General features: G+C 36.2%; 1 protein-coding gene across 5 annotated transcripts in view; it reads right to left on the bottom strand.

Moving 5' to 3' along the window:
* Positions 1-23,096, bottom strand: part of CENPC (centromere protein C) — a 121,631-nt gene that overhangs the window by 96,706 nt on the left and 1,829 nt on the right. For all 5 annotated transcript variants that reach the window (XR_008524488.2, XM_009239962.4, XM_054553907.2 and 2 more), the window contains exons 3-5: positions 20,330-20,400; positions 19,190-19,284; positions 10,145-10,238 (exon numbers count right to left, since the gene is read on the bottom strand). Coding sequence is in view for 4 of the 5 variants with exons in the window: in XM_009239962.4 (XP_009238237.3) it covers positions 10,145-10,238; positions 19,190-19,284; positions 20,330-20,400 (260 nt within the window). In the remaining variant the exon portion in view is untranslated. The remainder of the gene's footprint in view (positions 1-10,144; positions 10,239-19,189; positions 19,285-20,329; positions 20,401-23,096) is intronic.

The raw sequence follows: 23,096 nt of genomic DNA, 5'->3' as shown, positions 1-23,096 counted from the left end.
ACAGCATCAGAAAATGAAGTAGAACAAAATACCACTGCTATTACTCTGAACACTTAACTATCATTGAAAATAAAACTCATAAAATTAGGAAAGACGGGCTAGGCGCAGTGATTCATGCCTGTAATCCCAGCACTTTGGGAGGCCAAAGCGGGTGGATCACTTGAGGCCAGGAGTTCAAGACCAGCCTGGCCAACATGGCGAAACCCCATCTCTACTAAAAATACAAAAATTAGCCAGGCGTAATGGCACAGGCCTGTAATCCCAGCTACTCGGGAGGCTGAAGCATGAGAATCACTTGAACCCAGGAGGCAGCAGTTGCAGTGAGCTAAGATCATACCACTGCCCTCCAGCCTGAGCGACAGAGCAAGACTCTGTCTCAAAAAATAAACAAACAAACAAATAAATAAATAAATAAAGCAGGAAAGAACCTACATATCAAACCAAAATAGGGCAACTATGTGCTGTAACAAAAGATTTAAGTAGTCTAAGAATCCCGTAATATAAGTAACCAAATCTCAGGAATACAATCAAAACAACTCGTCATACCAAAACCAAAACAAACCAAAAAAAAAAAAAAAAGGTAAGAAATAATGATCAATAGACATAAACGAGATGAATCAGATTTTAAAATTATTTAACAAGAAAGTTTAAAGCAAACATCATAAAATGCTTTAATAATCAATTACAAATCCTCTTGTAACAAATGAAAAAGAAACTCTCAAAGTAGCATTTTTAAAAAAAAAGTTTTTTGGATATTAGCCATTATCACTAAGTAGTGATTTTTAAATATTATTTTAAATTTTCCTAATAACAGTGATGTAAAACAAATCAAAACTACAATGAGATACTATATCACACCCATTAGGATGACTATTACTTATAAAAACAAAAGATAACAACTGTTGATGTAGAAAAAAATGGAACCTTTGTGCATGCACTGCTGGTGTGAATGTAGAATGACAGTCACCATGAAAAGTGTACAGTGGATCCTTAAAAACTTAAAATTGAAAGCAGGAACTCAAACAGATACTTTCACACTAATATTCATAGCAGCATTACTCACAATAGCCAAAAAGTGAAAACAACCCAAGTGCCCATCAACAGATTAATAGATAAAAAGTGGTATACACATACAATGAAATATTACCCAGTCTTAGAATGAAATTCTGACACGTACTACAACATGGATGAACCTTGAAGACATTATGCTTAGTGAAATCAGCCAGTCACAGACAAATTTTCTGTCTGAAATTCATAGACAGAAAAAAGTAGAATGGTGGTTGCCAGGGCTGATGGAAAAAGAGATACTGTTTAATGGGTACAGTGTTCCAGTTTTGAAAAATGAAAGAAGTTCTATGGATTCATGGTGGTGACAGCCTCACAACAATGTGAATGTACTTAATGCTACTGAACTGTATACTCAGAAATAAAGTGGACAATTTTATGTTTATATTATACAATATTTTAAAATACACTTCTTTAAAAAAGAGCAAAGGAAGTGACGTGTGTATATAAACAAACTAAAACAAAAAGTCTTGTAAAGTTAAAAAATATTAAAATACCTGACAACAGAAATAAGTAACAGTAGTATTTAAGTTGGGAATTCGTTGTTTCAGTTACCATGTCTGCATAATATAACTTCTTAACTTGGTTGCATAAAACAACCATTTGTTATGTTCATGGATTCAGTAAGTCAGGAATTCAGCAGAGCACAGAAGGGACGGATTCTTCCACGAAGTCTGAGCCCTGGAATCATCTGACAGCTTGTTTACACATATTTGACACCTGGTCTTGACTGCAGGATGGGAGTCTTTCTTTCCATAATGGCTACTTTGGGCTTCTTCACAGCATATTGTCTGGGTTCCAAGGGCAACTGGAGAGAATAAGAAAGACAGGAAGAGAGAGAGAGAGAAGGAGAGAGAGATCCAGCATGCCAAGCAGAGCCATATAGCCTTTTATGACCTAATCATGGAAATCACATGTATTACATATGCCACATTCAATGTATATGTAGAAACAACCTCACTGAAGTGGATGGGGGGAAAGTTGATGACCTAAGAAAGATCAGAAATGAATCAAAGGCCAGGTGTGGTGGCTCATGCCTGTAATCCCAGCACTTTGGGAGGCCGAGGTGGGTGGATCACCTGAGGTCAGGGGTTCGAGATGAGCCTGGCCAACATGGTGAAACCCTGTCTCTACTAAAAATACAAAAATTATCTGGGCGCAGTGGTGTGTGCCTATAATCCCAGCTACTTGGCAGGCTGAGACAAGAGAATCACTTGAACTCAGGAGGCAGAGTTTGCAGTGCACCAAGATTGTGCCATTGCACTCCAGCCTGGGTGATAAGGGCAAAATTCCATCTCAAAAAAAAAAAAAAAAAAGGAATGAATCAGCTGGGCATGGTGGCTCACACTTATAATCCCAGCCCTTTGGAATGCTGAGGCAGGCAGATAACTTGAGGTCAGGACGTTAAGACTAGCATGGCTAACATGATGAAGCCCCATCTCTACTAAAAATACAAAAAATTAGATGAGCGTGGTGGCTGCTGCCTGTAATCCCAGCTACCCAGAAGGCTGAGGCAGGAGAATTGCTTGAACCCTGGAGTCAGAAGTTGCAGTGAGCCAAGATCACGCCACTGCATTTCAGCCAGGGAGACAGAGGGAGACTCTCTCTCAAAAAAAAAAACAAAACAAAAAATGAATGGCGTCTGTAAGACTGAAGGCAAAAGAAACTATACATAAGCACTATTCTCTAGTTGATAAAACTGTTTTCCACGGGATATGAGTCAACAATTCTGACACTCTTTTACATGTATACAGAAATGTAAAAGATAAGTAAATGGATGTTGAATGGTGAACGCCCAGTTTCTCATTCATGTAAAGGGAGTTTACAGATAACCAAGAGGAGGAGGCTAGAATAATCCACGTGGTAATGGATTAGAGTCAGAGACATCAATATGAACTTATGATTACTTCAACATAGATACAGATAGTTACATTTAAAGATATTTATAGATATGTGTTGATACACAAGTTATTGTACACACACATACATTTACCCAGCTCTATCAGTTGAAAGGGTCTAGCAGCAACAACTCTACAGGAGTGACAGCACACCTAGCACTCAGATCTTGGTTTCTAATACCATTACCCAGTAAAAGAAATCATGATTCCGTGAAGAAATGGTTGATTCTGGGATGGGGCAGGAGAGCATCTTGTGGCTCCAAAAGGTATGAAAGTGCTCAGAAACAACAACAAAAGCGGGCTATGTCAAAGGGACACTGGAACCAAAGTAAGAGCATCTATTAGCCAAATCTGGAACAATTTGAATAACAAAATAAACAGTAATGAATTATAAAGTAGAAAATAAAATTTCTCCATCAAGAAAAGAACAAAATAAACCCAATCAAGCAGAAGGATGGGAAAAAATAAAGAGCAGAAATCAATAAAACTGAAAATAGAAAAATACAGAAAATTATTGCAGGGAAAAAAAACTACAAAATGATAAACCTCTATCTAACAAAATTGACAACTGTAAGAAGACACCAACCACCAATATGTGGAATAAAATAGGGGACGATATCACAATAGATTTTGCAGCCATCAAAAATAGGGTAATGCTTCTGTTTGAAAACTGGCACGAGACAAGGATGCCCTCTCTCACCACTCCTATTCAACACAGTATTGGAAGTTCTGGCCATGGCAATCAGGCAAGAGAAAGAAATAAAGTGTATTCAAACAGGAAGAGAGGAAGTCAAACTGTCTCTGTTTGCAGATGACGTGATTGTATACTTAGAAAACCCCATCGTTTCAGCCCCAAAACTCCTTAAGCTGATAAGTAACTCCAGCAAAGTCTCAGGATACAAAATCAATGGCAAAAATCACAAGCATTCCTATACACCAATAACAGACAAGCAGAGAGCCAAAACATGAATGAACTCCCATTCACAACTGCTACAGAGAAAATAAAATACCTAGGAATACAACTTACAAGGGATGTGAGGGACCTCTTCAAGGAGAACTACTAACCACTGCTCAAGGAAATAAGAGAGGACACAAACAAAGAGAAAAAAATTCCATGCTCGTGGACATGAAGAATCAATATAGTGAAAACGGCCATACTGCGCAAAGTAATTTATAAATTCAATGCTACTTCCATCATGCTACTATTGACTTTCTTCACAGAACTAGAAAAAACTACTTTAAATTTCATATAGAACCAAAGAGCCCATATAGCCAAGACAATCCTAAGCAAAAAGAACAAAGTGGAAGGCATCACACTACCTGGCTTCAAACTATACTATAAGGCTACAGTAACCAAAACAGCTTGGTACTGGTACCAAAACAGATATATAGACCAATGGAACAGAACAGAGGCCTCAGAAATAACACCACACATCTATAACCATTTGATCTTCGACAAACCTGACAAAAACAAGCAATGAGGAAAGGATTCCCTATTTAACAAATGGCGCTGGGAAAACTGGCTAGCCGTATGCAGAAAACTGAAACTGGACCCCTTCCTTCCACCTTATACAAAAATTAACTCAAGATGGATTAAAGACTTAAATTTAAGACCTAACATCATAAAAACCCTCGAAGAAACCTAGGCAATACCATTCAGGACACAAGCATGGGCAAAGACTTCATGACTAAAACACCAAAAGCAACTGCAACAAAGGCCAAAATTGACAAATGGGATCTAATTAAATGAAAGAGCTTCTGCTCAGCAAAAGAGTGAACAGGCAACCTACAGAATGGGAGAATATTTTTACAACCTCTCCATCTAACAAAGGTCTAATATCCAGAATCTACAAGAAACTTACACAGATTTACAAGAAAAACAAAAACAAACAATCCCATCAAAAAGTGGGCAAACGATATGAACAGACACTTCTCAGAAGAAGACATTTACACAGCCAACAAACATAATTAAAAACAAGCTCATCATCACTGGTCATTAGAGGAATGCAAATCAAAACCACAATGAGATACCATCTCACACCAGTTAGAATAGTGATCATTAAAAAGACAAGAAACAACAGATGCTGGCAAGGATGTGGAGAAATAGGAAGACTTTTACACGTTGGTGGGAGTGTAAATTAGTTCAACCATTGTGGAAGACAGTGTGGCGATGCCTCAAGGATCTAGAATCAGAAATACCATTCGACCCAGCAATCCCATCACTGGGTATGTACCCAAAGGATTATAAATCATTCTACTATAAAGACACATGCACATCTATGTTTACTGCAGCACTATTTACAATAGCAAAGACTTGCAACCAATCCAGATGCCCATCAATGATAAACTGGATAAAGAAAATGTGGCACATATACACCATGGAATACTAAGCAGCCATAAAAAAGAATGAGTTCATGTCCTTTGCAGGGACATGGATGAAGCTGGAAAACATCATCCTCAACAAACTAACACAGAAACAGAAAACCAAACACTGCATGTTCTCACTCATAACTGGGAGTAGAACAATGAGAACATATGGACACAGGGAGGGAAACGTCACACACCGGGGCCTGTGGGGGGAGGGGCGAAAGGGAAGGGAGAGCATTAGGACAAATACCTAACGCATGTGGGGCTTAAAACCTAGATGACAGGTTGATAGGTGCAGCAAACCACCATGGCACATGTACACCTATGTAACAAACCTGCATGTTCAGCACATGTATCCAGAACTTAAAGTAAAAAAAATATGAAAAAGAAAAAAATAGGGTAATGCTATGAACAATTTTATGCTTACAAACTTGACAGATGATTAGAAAAAATGGACTGATACCTCAGAAAACACAAACTACCAAAATTCGGTCACAATGAAATTGATAATCAAAATAGTCCTATAACTATTAAAGAATTAATATTGCTATTTAAAAGTTCTTGAAAAAAAAAATCTCCAGGACCAGATGATTTCACCGGAGACTGTTACACCAAATAGTTAAAGGATTAACACCAATTTTACACAGTTCCTTCCAGAAATTAGAAAAGGGAATAATTCCCAACTCATTTAATAAGGCAAATATTACCTTGATAACAAAACCATACAAACACAGCATTAAAAAAACTATAAACCAATCTCTCCTTACTTAAATACAAAAATCCTCGAAATTTTACCAAGTCACATCCAACAATGTATAAAAAATAGTAATAATGCACAATAATTGACATTTATAGAAAACTACACCCAACAACAGAAAACAGTTTTTTTAAATGCTCATTCATAAAGACATGCAATATCTTGGGTCATAAAACAAATCTTCATAAGTGTAGAAGAACTGAAATTGCACAGTGCATACTATGTCATAAAGGAATCAAGATCAGAAATAAGGAAAAGATAACATGAAATTACCAAACACTGGAAAATTAACACACTTCTAAATAACCAATAGGCTAAACTCTGAAAAGATATTTAAAAATACATCGAAATAAGTGAAATGAACAGAAAATATAAGATACAAAACCTGTGGAATGCAGCTACAACAGTGCTGAGGGGGAAATTTAAGCCAAATGAATACATTTGAAAAGGGAAAAAGCTCAAATCAATAATACACCATGACCACACGGAAATTTTATGCAAGGCTGGTTAAACATTCAAAAATCATTATGTATAAGCCACCATATCAACAGATCAAAGAAGAAAAATCTTACGATCATATGGATTTATGCAAAAAATGCAATTGACAAAATCCACATTACCTATGATTAAAAATTCTCAGCATACTGGCAGGAGAAAATTTCCCAACCCTATAAAAAACATCTATTAAAAACTGACAGCTAACACCTTAATGTGAAAGATCAAATGCTTTCTAAGAGCAGGAACAAGGCTAGAATTTTCACCCCATCTTTTTTTTTTTTTTTTTTTTTTTTGAGACAGGGTCTGACTCTGTACCCAGGCTGGAGTGGGGTGGCACTAGCACAGCTCACTGCAGCCTCAACCTTTTGGGCTCAAGTGACTCTCCCACCTCAGTCTCCCAAATAGGCAGGGCTATAGGCACATGCCACTGCACAGGCTGAATTTTTGTGTTTTTTGTAGAGACAAGTTCTCACTATGTTGCCTAGGCTGGTCTCAAACATCTGGCCTCAAGAGATTCTCCCACCTCAAAGTGCTGGAAATATAGGCCTACACCACAGTGCTTGGACCCATCACTGTTATTTAACACAGTACTGAAGTACTAGCTAATAATAGTAAGAAAAAGAAATTAAAGACATAAACTAAATTTACCCCAAACTACCCACAATTATTATTTTAAGTGGCACAGAACTAATTTCAGTTAAAATCATAGAACAGACATGGATACCTAATATCATCATCATTAAACAACATTGACTCAGAGATTCCAGCAAAGGCAAGAAGACTGAAATAATCAGATTAAACATAACAAATAAAACCTCTCTTTAGCTGATGACATGGTTATATAGCTTAAAGAAAACTAAAAGATTCAAATTTTTAAAGGTCTAGAATTAATTTTTTTAAAAACCTTGGTAAGTGCTGAATTAAAATTTTGATATAAAAATTAGCCTCATAATTTAAAAAAATGTTCAGAATAGTACAAAAATTACAGTACAGTTAGGATTAACCTTAACAAGGAAGTCAAAGACCCAATACTATGAGGGAGGGGAGAATGGGGAGCCAGGAGACAGGCTTTATTAAAATATTTTTTATGATAAAACACGAAATTTACCATATTAACCATTTATGAGTGTACAATTTAATGGCATTAAGTACATTCATAACACTGTGCAACCATTATCATTTCTAGAACTTTTTCATCATCTCAAACAAATTCTGTACACATCAAACATTAAATCACCGCTACCCCCTACCCCAATCCCCTGCAACCTCCATTCTACTTCCTATCTCTAAATTTACCTATTATAAATACCTCATGTAAGTGGAACTACAAAATTTTTTGTCCTTTTTTGTCTGGTTTATTTCAGTTTGCATGTTTTAATGTGTTCAAGATTCTTCTATGCTATGTTATACAGCAGACTTTGTTTTTAATGACTAATACTATATTCTGTGTATAAATCACATGCTGTTTATCCATTCATCTGTTGATGGACACTTGGCTTGTTTATACCTTTTGAGTATTGTGAATAATACTGCTACGAATATTAGTATACAAATGTCTGCTTCCATCCCTGCTTTCAATTCTTTTGGGTATATACCTAGGAGGGAAGTATTGGGTCATATGGTAGTTCTATGTTTAACTTTTTGAGAAACTATCAAATTGTTTTCCACGGTGGCTGCACCATTTTACATTCCCACCAGTGATGCATGAGGGTTTTAATTTATCCATATCTTCAACACTTATTTTCCTTTTTTTGTTTTAAATAATAGCTAAGCTAGTGAGTGTAAAGTGATATCTCCCTAGGGTCTTGATTTGCATTCTCTAATGACTGAAGATTTCAAGCATCCTTTCATATATTTATTGGCCAATTGCATACCTTCTTTGGAGAAAGGTCTATTCAAGTCCTTTGCTCATCTTTTATTTGGGTTGTTTGGTTTTTCTGTTGTTGAGCTGTAGAAGTTCTTTATATATTCTGATTATAAATCTCTATCATCCTTTTCAGGTAAATTATTTGCAAATATTTTTGCCTAGTCTGGTTGCCCTTTCACACTCTTGACAGTGTCCTTCAGATTAATTCTTTTTTTTTTTTTTTTTTTTTGGAGACGGGGTCTCACTCTGTCGCCCAGGCTGGAATGCAGTGGCGCAATCTTTGGCTCACTGCAACCTCCAGATCCTAGGCTCAAGCGATTCTCCTGACTCAGCCTCCCGAGTACCTGGGATAACAGGCACTTGCCACCACGCCTGGCAAATTTTGGTATTTTTAGTAGAGATGGAGTTTTACCATGTTGGCCATGCTGGTTTCAAACTCCTGACCTCAACCGATCCACCCGCCTCAGGCTCCCAAAGTGCTGGGATTACAGGCATGAGCAACCACTCCTGGCTCCAGATTAACATTTTTATAAGAAAGAAACATAACTTATTTTGTAAAAAACATAAAAAATGTGAATTCTCACAAAATTACTACATAAATTAAATGCAATTCTAGTTAGGATTCCAAAATTTTATTTGGAATTGGATAAAACTATAAGCTCATAGAAAGAAAAAAGGCTGCAGAATGGCAGTGGAATAGTGAATGTATTTATATCAGGACACACTATGAAGCTATTATTAGTAACAAGAGTATTGTGTTGACAGAGGAAAAAACAAATATAACAAAATTCAAAAGTATGTTGAATGTTATGTGAGATTTAATATATAATAAAAGTAGTACATTCAGAAGAGAACAGATTTTTTTAAAATTTAATAAACAGATCTGACACAACCGACCCCCTCGAAGAAAACAATCTCAGAAGATTATGTGATGTTACATACCGAAACACATTCCAGATGGTTAAAGACTTAATTTTATTTTTTTAAAAAAAGGTTTTCAGACGAAAAATCTAAGTTGAGATAAGACAGAACTTTTAACTAAAACAAACTTAAAGCTATAAAAGTCACACATTTAACAATTAAAATCCAACAGCCAATAAACATAAGGTGCTCAAATTCTGGCAATCATGGAAATAGACACTAAAGTAAAAATGAGATTGCTTAATATCAATGAATGGGCAAGAACGTAGAATAGTAAATAGACTATCAGGTAAAAGGTACTCTTACACTATTGGTGTAAAAGGAAATTTTAATAGCCTTTTCTGAAAGCAGGTACAGGCACAGACACATACAAACACATACGCTTTTTTTTTTTCATTTATGGGCACCAATTAAGGTATAGAACTATTCAAAGGCTACCTCAGCAGAATGATAGGAGTAATAACTAAATTCTTATTTTAAACCTTTATTAACTCAATGGAGTAACACTCTTTTAATCTGAAAAATAAAAAGAAAGAAAACTTTAAAAAGTAGTAGCATGTATCACTGACTAAAGGAAATGGAGAAGAAGAGAGAAAAAGAGCACTGACCATGGAGTTGTAAGGAAATCAAAAGCAAATTCATCCATTTCACAATTCACAATTCTGTCCAGGCTGACCCTGACCTTCATACTCAAAGCAACACATGCACCATTAGCATTTCTCATTTTTTAAATATATCCAAGCAAATAATGCCCATGGAGATGCCACCAACCTGATCTGTTTGTGGCTTCACTTGATTCTACAACAGACTGCAGAGAGGCTTCTTTATTCCTTGAAGAAACTGGAACTGACTTTGAATGTGATTTCTGGCAGTGAGCACAGAAGAAATACAACATTAGAACTATTTTATTAACTTACCAATTCTGATGAAATATATTTGTTTTTTAAATGGGGGGAAAAACAAGTATTCTAAAACAACAAACCAGCTGTTAAGAGTTTTATGCTACTTTTTATTTTATTTCTAAAGTAACAGCTACTTTGGAAAACAATCTGGCATTATTCAGTAAAGCTGAAATTTCATACAACCTATCACAGAAACAATATTGCTCTAAACAGCAACTATGTGGACAGAAGACTGAATAAACTTACTGAATAAATAAATTATAGTATAGATATACCATATTACATATGTAACAATGGAACAAATAAACTACAATAATATAAATTATTATTTTAACCAGAAAAAAAAGCAACCTGCAGAAGTACATAACAATCCTATCTATGTAAAGTTCAAAATAGACACATAAAACACTGTAGTATTGAGATTCACTCTGCAGGAAAGAGTTAACATAGGAGGCCTGATATATTTAAAGGGCCAGCTAACAGAGCTACCCCTTGGTTGCCATCTAGAGACTTAACTTTTAGAATGTTCCCTCCATTACCAACAGACAAGGTTGCACCTGCTGTGCCAGCCTGCCTAGACTGTTTGTATAAATAACCACTGTGCTCTGTGGTGAACATCTGCTTTCTTTCCTTCTGGGAGTGCGTAAAATTTTGGTAGGCAGGGGATGCCTATGGGACCAACCCCCACTGAAAACAGGCTGAGTTTCAAAAGGCTTCTCTGAGGAGAAAAAATGTATACACGTTACTGCATTTCACTGCTGAAGGGAATGAGTACATTCTATATGGCCCCTTGGGGAACACAGGAAGCCTATATATGGATTCCTCCAGACTCTGCTAATGCGCATTTTTCCCTTACTGACCCAGCTGTGTATCCTGGCTGAATGACTATAATAAGTATCAGTCATGAAAAACACCAAAAGCAATGGCAACAAAAGCCAAAATTGACAAATGGGATCTAATTCAACTAAAGAGCTTCTGCACAGCAAAAGAAACTACCGTCAGAGTGAATAGGCAACCTACAGAATGGAAGAAAATTTTTACAATCTACCCATCTGACAAAGGGCTAATATCCAGAATCTACAAAGAACTTAAATAAATTTACAAGAAAAAATCAAACAACCCCATCAAAAAGTGGGCGAAGGATATGAACAGACACTTCTCAAAAGAAGACATCTATGCAGCCAACAGACACATGAAAAAATGCTCACCATCACTGGCCATCAGAGAAATGCAAATCAAAACCACAATGAGATACCATTTCACACTAGTTAGAATGGCGATCATTAAAAAGTCAGGAAACAACAGGTGCTGGAGAGGATGTGGAGAAATAGGCATACTTTTACATTGTTGGTGGGAATGTAAACTAGTTCAACCATTGTGGAAGACAGTGTGGCGATTCCTCAAGGATCTAGAACTAGAAATACCATTTGACCCAGCCATCCCATTACTGGGCATACATGCAAAGGATTATAAATCATGCTGCTATAAAGACACATGCACACATATGTTTATTGCAGCACTATTCACAATAGCAAAGACTTGGAACCAACACAAATGTCCATCAATGATAGACTGGATTAAGAAAATGTGGCACATATACACCATGGAATACTATGCAGCCATAGAAAAGGATGAGTTCATGTCCTTTACAGGGACATGGATGAAGCTGGAAACCATCATTCTGAGCAAACTATCGCAAGGACAGAAAACCAAACATCGCATGTTCTCACTCATAGGTGGGAACTGAACAATGAGAACACATGGTCACAGGGTGGGGAACATCACACACTGGGGCCTGCTGGGGGGTAGGGGGAGGGGGGAAGGATAGCATTAGGAGATACACCTAATGTAAATGACGAGTTAACGGGTGCAACACACCAACATGGCACATGTATACATACGTAACAAACCTGCACGTTGTGCACATGTACCCTAGAATTTAAAGTAAAATAATAATTTTTAAAAAAGCAAATACATAAAAATAAGTATCAGTCATGAGTTCAACTATATGTCAAGTCTCCCGAGTCCTTTTAGTGAAGCACCAAATGTGGATGGTAGTGGGACCTCTGTCACAAGTGGTAGCAGAAGTGTGGACACAGTATCAGCACAGCAGAGAAATAAATAAATGACAGACTGATACGGTTTCGCTATGTCCCCAACCAAATCTCAATTTGAATTGTATCTCCCAGAATTTCCCTGTGTTGTGGAAGGGGCCCAGGGGGAGACAATTGAATCATCAGGGTGTGCTATTCTCGTGATAGTGAGTAAGTCTCACAAGATCTCATGGGTTTATCAGGGGTTACCACTTTTGTTTCTTCCTCATTTTTCTCTTGCCACCACCATGGAAGAAGTGCCTTTCGCCCTACGCCATGATTATGAGGCCTCCAAGCCATGTGGAACTGTAAGTCAAATTAAACCGCCTTTTCTTCCCAGTCTTAGGAATGTCTTTATCAGCCGTGTGAAAATGGACTAATACACTACACTGCTGTTGAGTGACCACAGTATGGAATTCAATTCCACAAAAAGACAGAGGTAGGCTTTCATTTAATCTCTGCTCTCTCTTAATATCTCATTAAAGATTTTTAAAAACAAACTCAGAAGGATGAAGAGAAAGACAAAGGAGTAGATGAGACATGTCAGCAAACATTTTTAGGTTGAAAAGCAAATTACTGGTAATTCAGCAACCCAGAGAGAATGGAAACATGCTAGCAATGGAGAAAACCCAGAAGCAGACAGATTACTGTTTATGGAGAAACCTATAAAGATTAGTAGAATTGCAAGACACCACTAAAAAAAAGGGGCAGGCCAGATGCAGTGGCTCACACCTGTAATCCCAGCACTTTGGGAGGCCAAGGCAGGAGGATCACTTGAGGTCAAGAATTCAAGATCAGCCTGGGAAACTTAGCAAGACCACATCTCTGTGTAAAAATAAAAAATTAGCCAAGAGTGGTGATGCATGCTTGTGGTCCTACCTACTCAGGAGGCTGAGGCAGGAGGATCACTTGAGCCCAGAGGCTTGAGGTTGCAGTGGGCTATGAGCACGCCACTGCACTCCAGCAACAGAGCAAGACTCTGTCTCAAAAAAAAGAAGAGGCATGCAAACAGAGGGTGTTAAAAGCATGTATAATTCAATGTGTCTTTTGTCACAGAAAAAAAAAGTGTGTATAGAAAGTAGTTAAACTGGCTGGGCGCAGTGGCTCACACCTGTAATCCCCATACTTTGGGAGGCTGAGGCGGGTGGATCACCTGAGGTCAGGAGTTCAAGACCAGCCTGACCAATATGGTGAAACCTTGTCTCTACTAAAAATACAAAAATTAACCAGGCATGGTGGCAGGCGTCTGTAATCCCAGCTACTTGAGAGGCTGAGACAGGAGATTGCTTGAACCCGGGAGGCGGAGGTTGCAGTGAGCCAAAATCATGCCACTGCACTGCAGCCCAGGTGACAGAGCGGGACTCTGTCTCAAAAAAAGAAGGTAGTAAAACCGAAGAGCCCCTCCCAAACCTATCAGAAGATTATTTACTCTCTTGAGTTTCTAAATCAGAGAGACTGTGACATGAGTGGCATAAGACACAGGTGAAGTTAAGGGCAATACACGAAAACCAGATATATTAAGTAGGAGCACTTAAACTGCACTTTCCCCTTTGCCACATCTGACTGAAATTGAAAACAATCGCAGTTAGACTCGAACCGCCAAGCGGGAAAAATTTGTCAGAAATACTTACCAGGCCAAGAAAAAAGAAATCTACAGATATTAACACCAGGACACCAACAATGAAATGGACCAAACTACACCACAGTGACATCCACCAGTCTACAGATTTTACTAGGCATATAGAGCTTCCAATGTGTTTTAGTTTCCCACTTTCAAACAAGAGGAGACAGCTAAGGATCACTGGACATATGAAAAAGGCGAGGTAATGAGCAAAGTAAGTAAAAAAGGTACTTGCAGAAAACAGAAACTGAAGAAATATTTATGAAAAGGGTTAGATGAACCTAATGTCAAGGAATATAATAAAAATTTAGATCACTAAAGACAGATGACACGATCCTAAAAGCCTGCAAAGAGGAAAAAAATAGTCACAAAGGATCATGGAATCAAAACAGTATTCTCAACAGGAGAAGCTAAAATAAAAGAAACCAACATTTTTAAGTCTAAGGGAAAATACACCTGACTAAAAGGGAGGCTTGATATGAAAAAATATATACTATTTTTTAATTAAAGGAAAATAATTTCTAATCTAGAATTCTGTACTCACCCAAATTACCCATCATGAAGGTAAAACCATGGTATTTTTAAACAATTAAGGTCTTAAATTCTCAGAAAGCTACTAAAGGATGAGTCCCACCAAAAAAGGAGAGGCCAAGAAAAAAGGAAGATTTAAGATCCAAGAAATAAGAGTTGCAATTCAGGAGAAAAGCAAAGGGACTCTCTGTGATACAGAGAGAGTACATGACAAAACCTATGTGATAGGTCTAAGGGTAGATTGAAGAAAAAAAAAAAAGAACAGAGACAGCAAAGCTGAAAATGATAAATTAATGTGTCTACGCATACTAAGACATTTATACTTAGACGTTTGTCATAGAAAACTGGTGATGAATTAGTCATAGGTACACAGAAAGTCAAAAATGGAAAAACCAAAATTAAATCAAGAGAAAATTAAGAGCTGTACATAAAGAAAAGTTAACCATTAGTACTCTACATAGCTGTGACTACTGAAACAGTCGTAATAATACCATAAACACTAAATACTAATCCTACTAAAAATTATGACGTACTAAAGAATGGAAGTTTATGTGTTGTGGTCGGAAGTAGAAACTACATGACAAATAAAGTCTAAACTTCCATAGTAGAAAGCCAATAAATAATAGCAAAGACTGGAAAAAAAAAATCAAGAAACAGCAATATAAACATTATTTAGAAATACGGAGTCAAACCTAGAGAAATAGCTAAGACTAAAAAGTTGGACTTGGAGGAGGAAAAGTGGGGTCTACTGTTTTTTTGTGGAATTTATGGAACTATTTTAAGTTCCATGTACATAATGCCTTTGAGCTTTAAAAATCATTCTTCCAACAAATTAAGAACAAAAGTATGTAAAAAGATAGGGAAGAGAATAAAATAGTGAACTAGAATAGACTGCTGATTCTTTGAAAATGTTAATGACAGAAAAATACCTGTAACCACACAGATAATTTAAAAAGGTGAAAATCAGCAATAAAAAGAGAGTAATAACTATGAGAAAGATCATGAAGTTGACTACACACAAATTGAGAACAGAGGAAATGTTTCAAGAAAATTATAAAATGTCAAAACTGGCAAAAGAAATATAAAAAATGTAATAGATCATTGAATAAAGTGGTAATCACAAACATCCCCACCAAAACAGCCCCAACCATATGTTTTACGAATGATCTAAATGTGAAGAAACAGATCATTTTTGCTTAATCAAGTTATCCCGGAAAACAGAAGAGAAAAACTAATTTATTTTATGAAGCTCGGTTGTGTTTCAGTTAAAACCCATGGAGTCATATCTTATTTTACTTAAAGACAAACAAATATGAAGTAATAACTAGACCTAGGAATCTCAAGTTTGCAAACATAAAAGCCTATAAGATAGATAAGTCTTAAGTCTGATTTTATTTTCAAATCAAGTAAACAAATTCCATTTCTTATGTGGAAGGCCTAGGCCAAGCTTGCTGCACGGAAAGGCCCTACCTGAAAAAAAACCCTAACACCTACAAGGTCTCTGTTGTTTGGAAGCGTCCATCTCAAGGATTAGAAAAAATTAATAATATAAAAATAAAGACTATATGAAAAATAAAATTAAGAAAAAAATAATGAAAGTAAAAACAAGCAAATGAGAGGACCGACAAAGCCAAACTTGGTTTTCTGAAAGACCAAAATTGATAAACCCTGACAAAACTAACCAATGAAAAAGACAAGGCACAGCAGGCACAGTGGCATGTGCCTCATGAGCAGTAGTCCCAGCTATTCCTTAGCTTAGGGAGGATCACTTAAGCCCAGGAGTTCTAATCCAGCTTGGGCAACATACCAAGATCCCTACCTCTAATTTAAAAAAAAAAAAAAAAAAAAAGATAAGGTATAAATAACCAATGTCAGGAATAAAAAAGAGGATATAACTGTAGATCCTACAGACATTAACAAGACTGTAAAAAGACATGACAAAACAACATTATCCAAATAAACTGGAAAATTTAAATAAAATAAACAAATCCCTAAAAAAAGAAAATTGAGTAGAACATTTAAAAAAATAGAAAATCTAAATTGTCTACTGAAACTATTAAGTAAAATCTAAATCTTTAATGTTCTATATCGTCATCTAGGTAGTAGTTGTAAAAATTCAATGAAATATACACACAATTTGTGTATTTTAATGTATTATGTTTCATAAGAAAACAAAAGTGAGGCCAGGCACAGTGCTCAGGCCTGTACTCCCAATGCTTTGGGAAGCTGAGGCAGGAGGACTGCTTGAGCCCAGAAGTTTGAGACAAGCCTAGGCAACACAGTGAGACCCTGCCTCTGTAAAGAAAAATTTTAAAATGGCCGGGTGCGGTGGCTCACACCTGTAATCCCAGCACTGTGGGGGGCCAATGCAGGAGGATCACTTGAGGTCAGGAGTTTGAGACCAGCCTGGCCAACATGGTTAAACCCCATCTCTACTAAAAATACAAAATATTAGCCAGGTGTGGAGGTGGGCACCTGTAACCCCAGCTACTTGGGGGACTGAGGCAGGAGAATCATTTGTACCCGGGAGGCAGAGGTTGCAGTGAGCCAAGATAGCACCACTACACTCCAGCATGGGTGACAGAGCAAGACTTTGTCTCAAGACAGATAGATAGACAGAGAAATAATAAATAAATAAGCAGGCCAGCATGGTGACATGCACCTATAGTCCTAGGTATTCAGTAGGCTGAGACGGAAGGGTTTGAGCCCAGGAAAAGTTCAAGGCTTCAGAGAGCTGTGATCATGTCATGGCACTCCATCCTGGGCTAAAGAGTGAAAACCTGTCTCAGAAAATAAATAAATAAATAAATAAATTCATACTTTAAAATTCTCACAAAGAGAAAACTCCTATGAATTCCATCAAATATTTGAAAAAGAAACAACACTGGTTCATAAAAACACTTCAGGAGAAAAGAGAAAGAGAAAATACTGAACAACTCATTTTACAAGACCAGTACAAACACAGAGTAGAACCTTTATTTTGAACATTTCTTATTTCTTATACATTTAAAGTTATATAAGTTATTTCTTATACATTTAAAATTATGAATTCCCTCTAACACTATTTTAGCTAAATCTCACAAGTTCTGATAAGTCATATTATTATCTTCATTCAGAGTATTTTATAATCCCAACATGCTTTCCTCTTTGGCCTAAAGTCATTTAGAAGTCATTGCAGTGGACCTTGGCTTTAGAGCACAATGTCTTAAAAGGGACCAGATTTACCCTCCCTCCTGAATCAATTTTAAAAAAAGAAAAAACATACAAGATTCTCAAGAAATACGACATTGAAAAACCAAAGAGAATGATTCTTGAGATGGGAAACAAATGAGGTGAACCCTCTGATCACCCATTTCCAGGATGTGACACACAGGGGAAATCCTCAGTTGAGGAGCCAAAGCTGAGGATTCAGGAAGACCAAAGTGGTTAGAATTTGCAGGGTAAAGTACTGGACAGGAGACGGTTACATAGAGAAAACTGCAGAATGTGCAGATCTCTCTCAAGCATTCAATCAAATGTTGATCAATGTGTTGTAAGAAAACCAGAGAAAGAACCACCCGAAGCCTTGAGGGGGAATATCCTCCCAGTTACAAAGGACCTAGAATAATTTACCAGCCAGAGTGGAAAACCTCCATAAGTAACGGGACACAGTAGAGAAGAATTTTGCCTCAGAAGGGAAGAAAATTAGCTACAGACTATATTTTGCTAGTCTTTATTGTTTCCACAGCTTCTCGTATCTCTAAAATTTGTTCCCATTTTTTTTTAGAGAGCTGGTTTAGCATGATTGTTAGCCTTCTGTGACTTACTGCATTCTACCTAGAAGAGGAACCTCTAGCATAACCTTGATACCAAAGCCCTGTAAGAACATTTAAAAAAAAAAGACAATATTATCCATAAACATAGATGCAAACATCTTCAAAATTAGGCAAACCTAATCAAAAAAAGTTAATACTTTACGACCAAGTCAAGTTTATCCCAGAAAACCTAAAGTTGCTTTAACTATCAAAAACCATTGTAATTTATCATGTTTCAGAAGGCCTCTCAATTCTGAAAGAAATGGTTTTGTCTGCATTGCTTGGAACCAAAAGGCTACATATGTTTAATATGTTGATTGCCTTTTACAGTTTTCTAGTAAGTGTTATTTCTAGCACTATATGATTTTTCTAATTAGTATTGTGCTTTTGAATAATTTGCCTTAGATTAGCTTCAAATACTTTATTTGAAAGTCTGCCATTTAGTATAGTTAAGTCAACCAATACTTTATTTCTGATCAAACTAACAGCAAACAATTAAAATAATCAACAGAAGATTGATTTCCCCGTATAATGAAGTGCCTTCATTTATTAGAATATAACCAACCCTGTCAACCTGATTAGCAACTTTGATCGCTGCCCTTTTTCCTAAAAATCTAATTTGAGTATTATTTTAGGAGAAGTGAAAAATGTTTATTATAATTTGATAATTCTAATTCCCATAATCCCAATTCCAACAGAAAATATCAAATAAAACTTTTCACAAAATACCTCCAAATTTTATAGAAAGCCAATGGGAATATAGAATTCCCTTTCAAGAATAAGACTTACAAACAACTAAAATATACATGAGTACATTGTGTACACCTTCATTCATTAAAATATTAAACCTATACCAGCTCTTCTTTATCACTTACCTCTTTGCTTGGTGACTGAATACGAGTGTCTTTTATTTTGCGTGTTGAATTAGGCACTGATTTTGTAGAATTTGTACTAAAATCATTGGCAAGACCTAAAACAAAAGTATGAAATTTTCAAAAACAAGATATAGTGTAATATCTATTAGTTACAATTAAAAGTAGCTGTATATGACATGTGAAGAACCATCTGTTGACTCACTGAGCACAATTAGCTTAAATCAAGTAGAGACCTCAATTCAATATTCAAATGTTCCTGAGAAGCATCAGGAAATGAGAAAAGCAAACAAAACACCTGAAGTATCAATATATGCCAGCTCTTCTTTCAGAGCTTGTATAGAAAACATTCTTTTCTATCATCTGCCCCTATTTCTTTGGGTGGCTTATTCTCTTATTCCAATACCTGCTGATGCTAATCAGCACTTGGAAAAGTTTTTGCTGTAATTTATGACTTCCTTAAACAGATATGTAAATCATCAAAGATTATCTCAAATTCTCCAGCAATTCCAAGAATTCTACACATCTATTTTCGTTATATATTTTTTCTGGCTGGATGCAGTGGCTTATGCCTGTAATCCCAACACTTTGGGAGGCTGAAGAGGGCAGGTCACTGGAGGGCAGGAGTTCGAGACCAGACTGGCCAACATGGTGAAACCTGGTCTCTACTAAAAAATACAAAAATTAGCCAGGCGTGGTGGCACACACCTGTAATCCCAGCTACTTGGAAGGCTGAGGCACAAGAATCACTTGAACCTGGGAGGCAAAGGTTGCAGTGAGTTGAGATAGCGCCACTGTACTACAGCTTGGGTGACACAGCAGGACTACGTCTCAATAAATAAATAAATAATAAAATACTTTTTCTTGTGTATGATAATTATGTATGGACTTCCAGATTACGGTAATCTAATGTGAACTAAAGGGGATGACAAATTATTGTCAAATTATTATTTTTTGTCAGTATTATCCTAAGTATACCAGAAGGTACACAAAGGATTGCACATGAACTCAAAATACCAGGGAAAATATTTTCCATATATTTAAACCCTAGAACATATTTGCTGCATTTGATATTAATTACCATGACAAATTCATATTTTCATCCATCTAACCCTTAAATTCCATCTTGAAATGAAGCCTTACTTTTTTCTTCAAAACAGTCTTGTAAGATTTCCAGAACATTCTGGCCTTGCTCTGTGTTAAGGTCACGTGCCCTAATAAAGAAAAGAAAAATACAACCTATCATTTTCAGAAGATATTTCTTTATATTACCATCTATTTGAAAATTCCACATCTCATTATAAAATGTAAATTTACTTAATATGTAAAATATCTTCACTATTTGAAGACAAAACAAGTACTTGAGGGTCTATACGTTCCCTCAAGTAAACTCTTTCCTTCCTAATAAGAATTAGTATATCATAATCTACATTAACAATTAATATTTCTTAGTTGAACAGCCATGTCTAAAGCTGTTTTAGATTACTGCTGTATCTCAGAAACACAAATTTTTTTGAATGAATCCAATCAGTCCTGAAATGCTTCTTTAACAGACTTTACAGTTACATCTCCAAGTAACATATTCCTCCCTATAAATTCTCAAATGCATTTCTGATTCAGTATCACTGATTAATCTTAACAGTTTATGAATCAGTATAAATTTTAATTAAAAATTATATTGAGCTTGTAGATTCACACCCAGCTATACAACATAATACAGCCCCCTTGTTCACTTTACCTAGTTCTCCTCAGTGCTAATATTTTGCAAAACTATTGCATATTATCACAATCAGGATACTGATATTGATACACTCTACCAATGCTATTCTGATTTCTCCACTTCTACATGTACTCATTTCTGAATATACTCATGTTTGTGTGTATATATACAAAATGTATCACATCTGTAGGTGCAGATAAAACAACCAGAGTCAAGATACTGAATAGTTCCATCATCACAAAGATCCTCTATTGTCCTTTTGTAATCATAACCACCTTTCTCTCATCTCCTTCCTGCCTCCTCTCATTTCTAACCTCTGGCAACAACTAATCTGTCCTCCATTTCTAAAATTCTGTCATTTGGAAACAATTATATGTAAATAGAATCATACAACATGTATCCTCTTGCCTTGGATTTTTTCACTCAACACAATTCTATGGAAATCAATCCAAATTGAATGTATCAATATTTCATTGCTTTTTAGAGTCAAGTGGTGTTCCATGCTATGTGTGTACCACAGTGTTTAACCATTTACCTGATGAAGAACATCTGGATTTCAATCAGTATAAAATTGACATGCATCTCTAACAGGGTGGACAAACTTTTGCTTAAAGGGCCAGATGGTAAATATTTTAGGCTTGTAAACCATAGTCTCTGTCACAACCAGTCAACTCTCCCATTCTAGCCCAAAAGCAACCACAGACAGTATGTAAACAAAGAGGCATGGCTGTGTTCCAATAAAATTGAAACAAAACCTGTGACAAAACATTTGGCTGGCCTATCAGCCAGAGTTTACTGATCCCTGATCTACAACATTCCTATTATTCTTGAGAGCTGGAAAAGTACTATATATGCAGTAATTAAAAATTGTGAGCCACACTGCATTATCAGGTCATCCATCGTAAAGTTTTATAACTGAAAGATCTCAGAAATCATCCAGTCCAATAATTATCATCCAAATAGATGCGTAAAGTTACTTTTGGAGCTTTGCAGAAATACACATAATTGGTCACTTCCCACAAACCAATTTAATTAGATTTCCTAGGGTGATGGAGATAATTCTGATGTGCAAATCTGGTTAAAAACCCCTAGCTGAATCCTATGCCCTCATTTTGCAGATAGGCAAACTGAAACCCAAAATGGTCAAATGGCCTACCGCAGTTTGTAAATCTAATTAGTATTAGTGGCCAGTTTTCTACCAGAATATATATAGGTGACTATTACAAATTCTGGCCTTGACACCACCCCAAAATACCACCTACAGGTGCATATATTACACAGCTATAAATACACTCCTGCTATTACCTATTTCAAGGATGAGATCCAAAAAGATCAGATTTGCCAAGGTGATAATGCAGAGTCACCATTAGAATGCAGGTCACATTAGGCAACAGTTTTTTCAAAATTTATCAAATTCGTCTTTTCTTCCCCCTTGTCATTATTACCCTAGCATAAAAGCATCTCTACCATGTCTAGATTACTACAGCCCCTTCCTTAAGCTAAACATCAAACATCTTTGCTTTTTTAAATGTGTATGTGTGTTTACATCAGATAGCCCTTATTCCACAGAAGGTTTAGGATAGCTTTTTCAAGCCTATAATAGATGCCTAAAGCCTAACATATCCATTTTATGGCTCAATCCAACTCATATGGTCTTGTTTTCCACTTCTACCCAACATATTCAACCTTCATAAATCAGGTCTCTCTGCTACTGACAAATATATGTATTCTTACTTTGGTTCCTTCGTTAAGTTACTTCCTATGTCTGGAATGTACTTTATCTTAGTCTTTAAATACCTATTCAAGGTCCATCAAAGTTACACTACAACTTTAAAGCTTTTCTTAATATCAACAACACACAAATCCCTAATTTCTCACATGGCTGTCTATACTGCAAGTTAATGCCTAATTATATATAGGCCTACTCTCTATGATACACAAGTCATTACTTCAGTATTGCAAGTAATAATTTTTGTTCATTAAATTATTTCACAAATATACATATACATTTTCCCAACAGAAATCAAAGCTTCTTGTAAACAAAAGAACATACTTCTGTGCCCCATTGGACCTACTAAAATCACAGCTCAATAAACAAGATGTTATTCATAATAACATCTTCACTTTTAAAAATATGCTTTTCATCCTATTACTGTAAATATTTAACTAGAAAATTTACTTTTTACAGGT

Source organism: Pongo abelii, chromosome 3, assembly GCF_028885655.2.
Source record: "Pongo abelii isolate AG06213 chromosome 3, NHGRI_mPonAbe1-v2.0_pri, whole genome shotgun sequence".
NCBI classification, from domain to species: Eukaryota; Metazoa; Chordata; class Mammalia; order Primates; family Hominidae; genus Pongo; species Pongo abelii.
The sequence above is the reverse complement of the archived record's forward strand: the minus strand, read 5'-3'. Positions and strand labels throughout refer to the sequence as shown.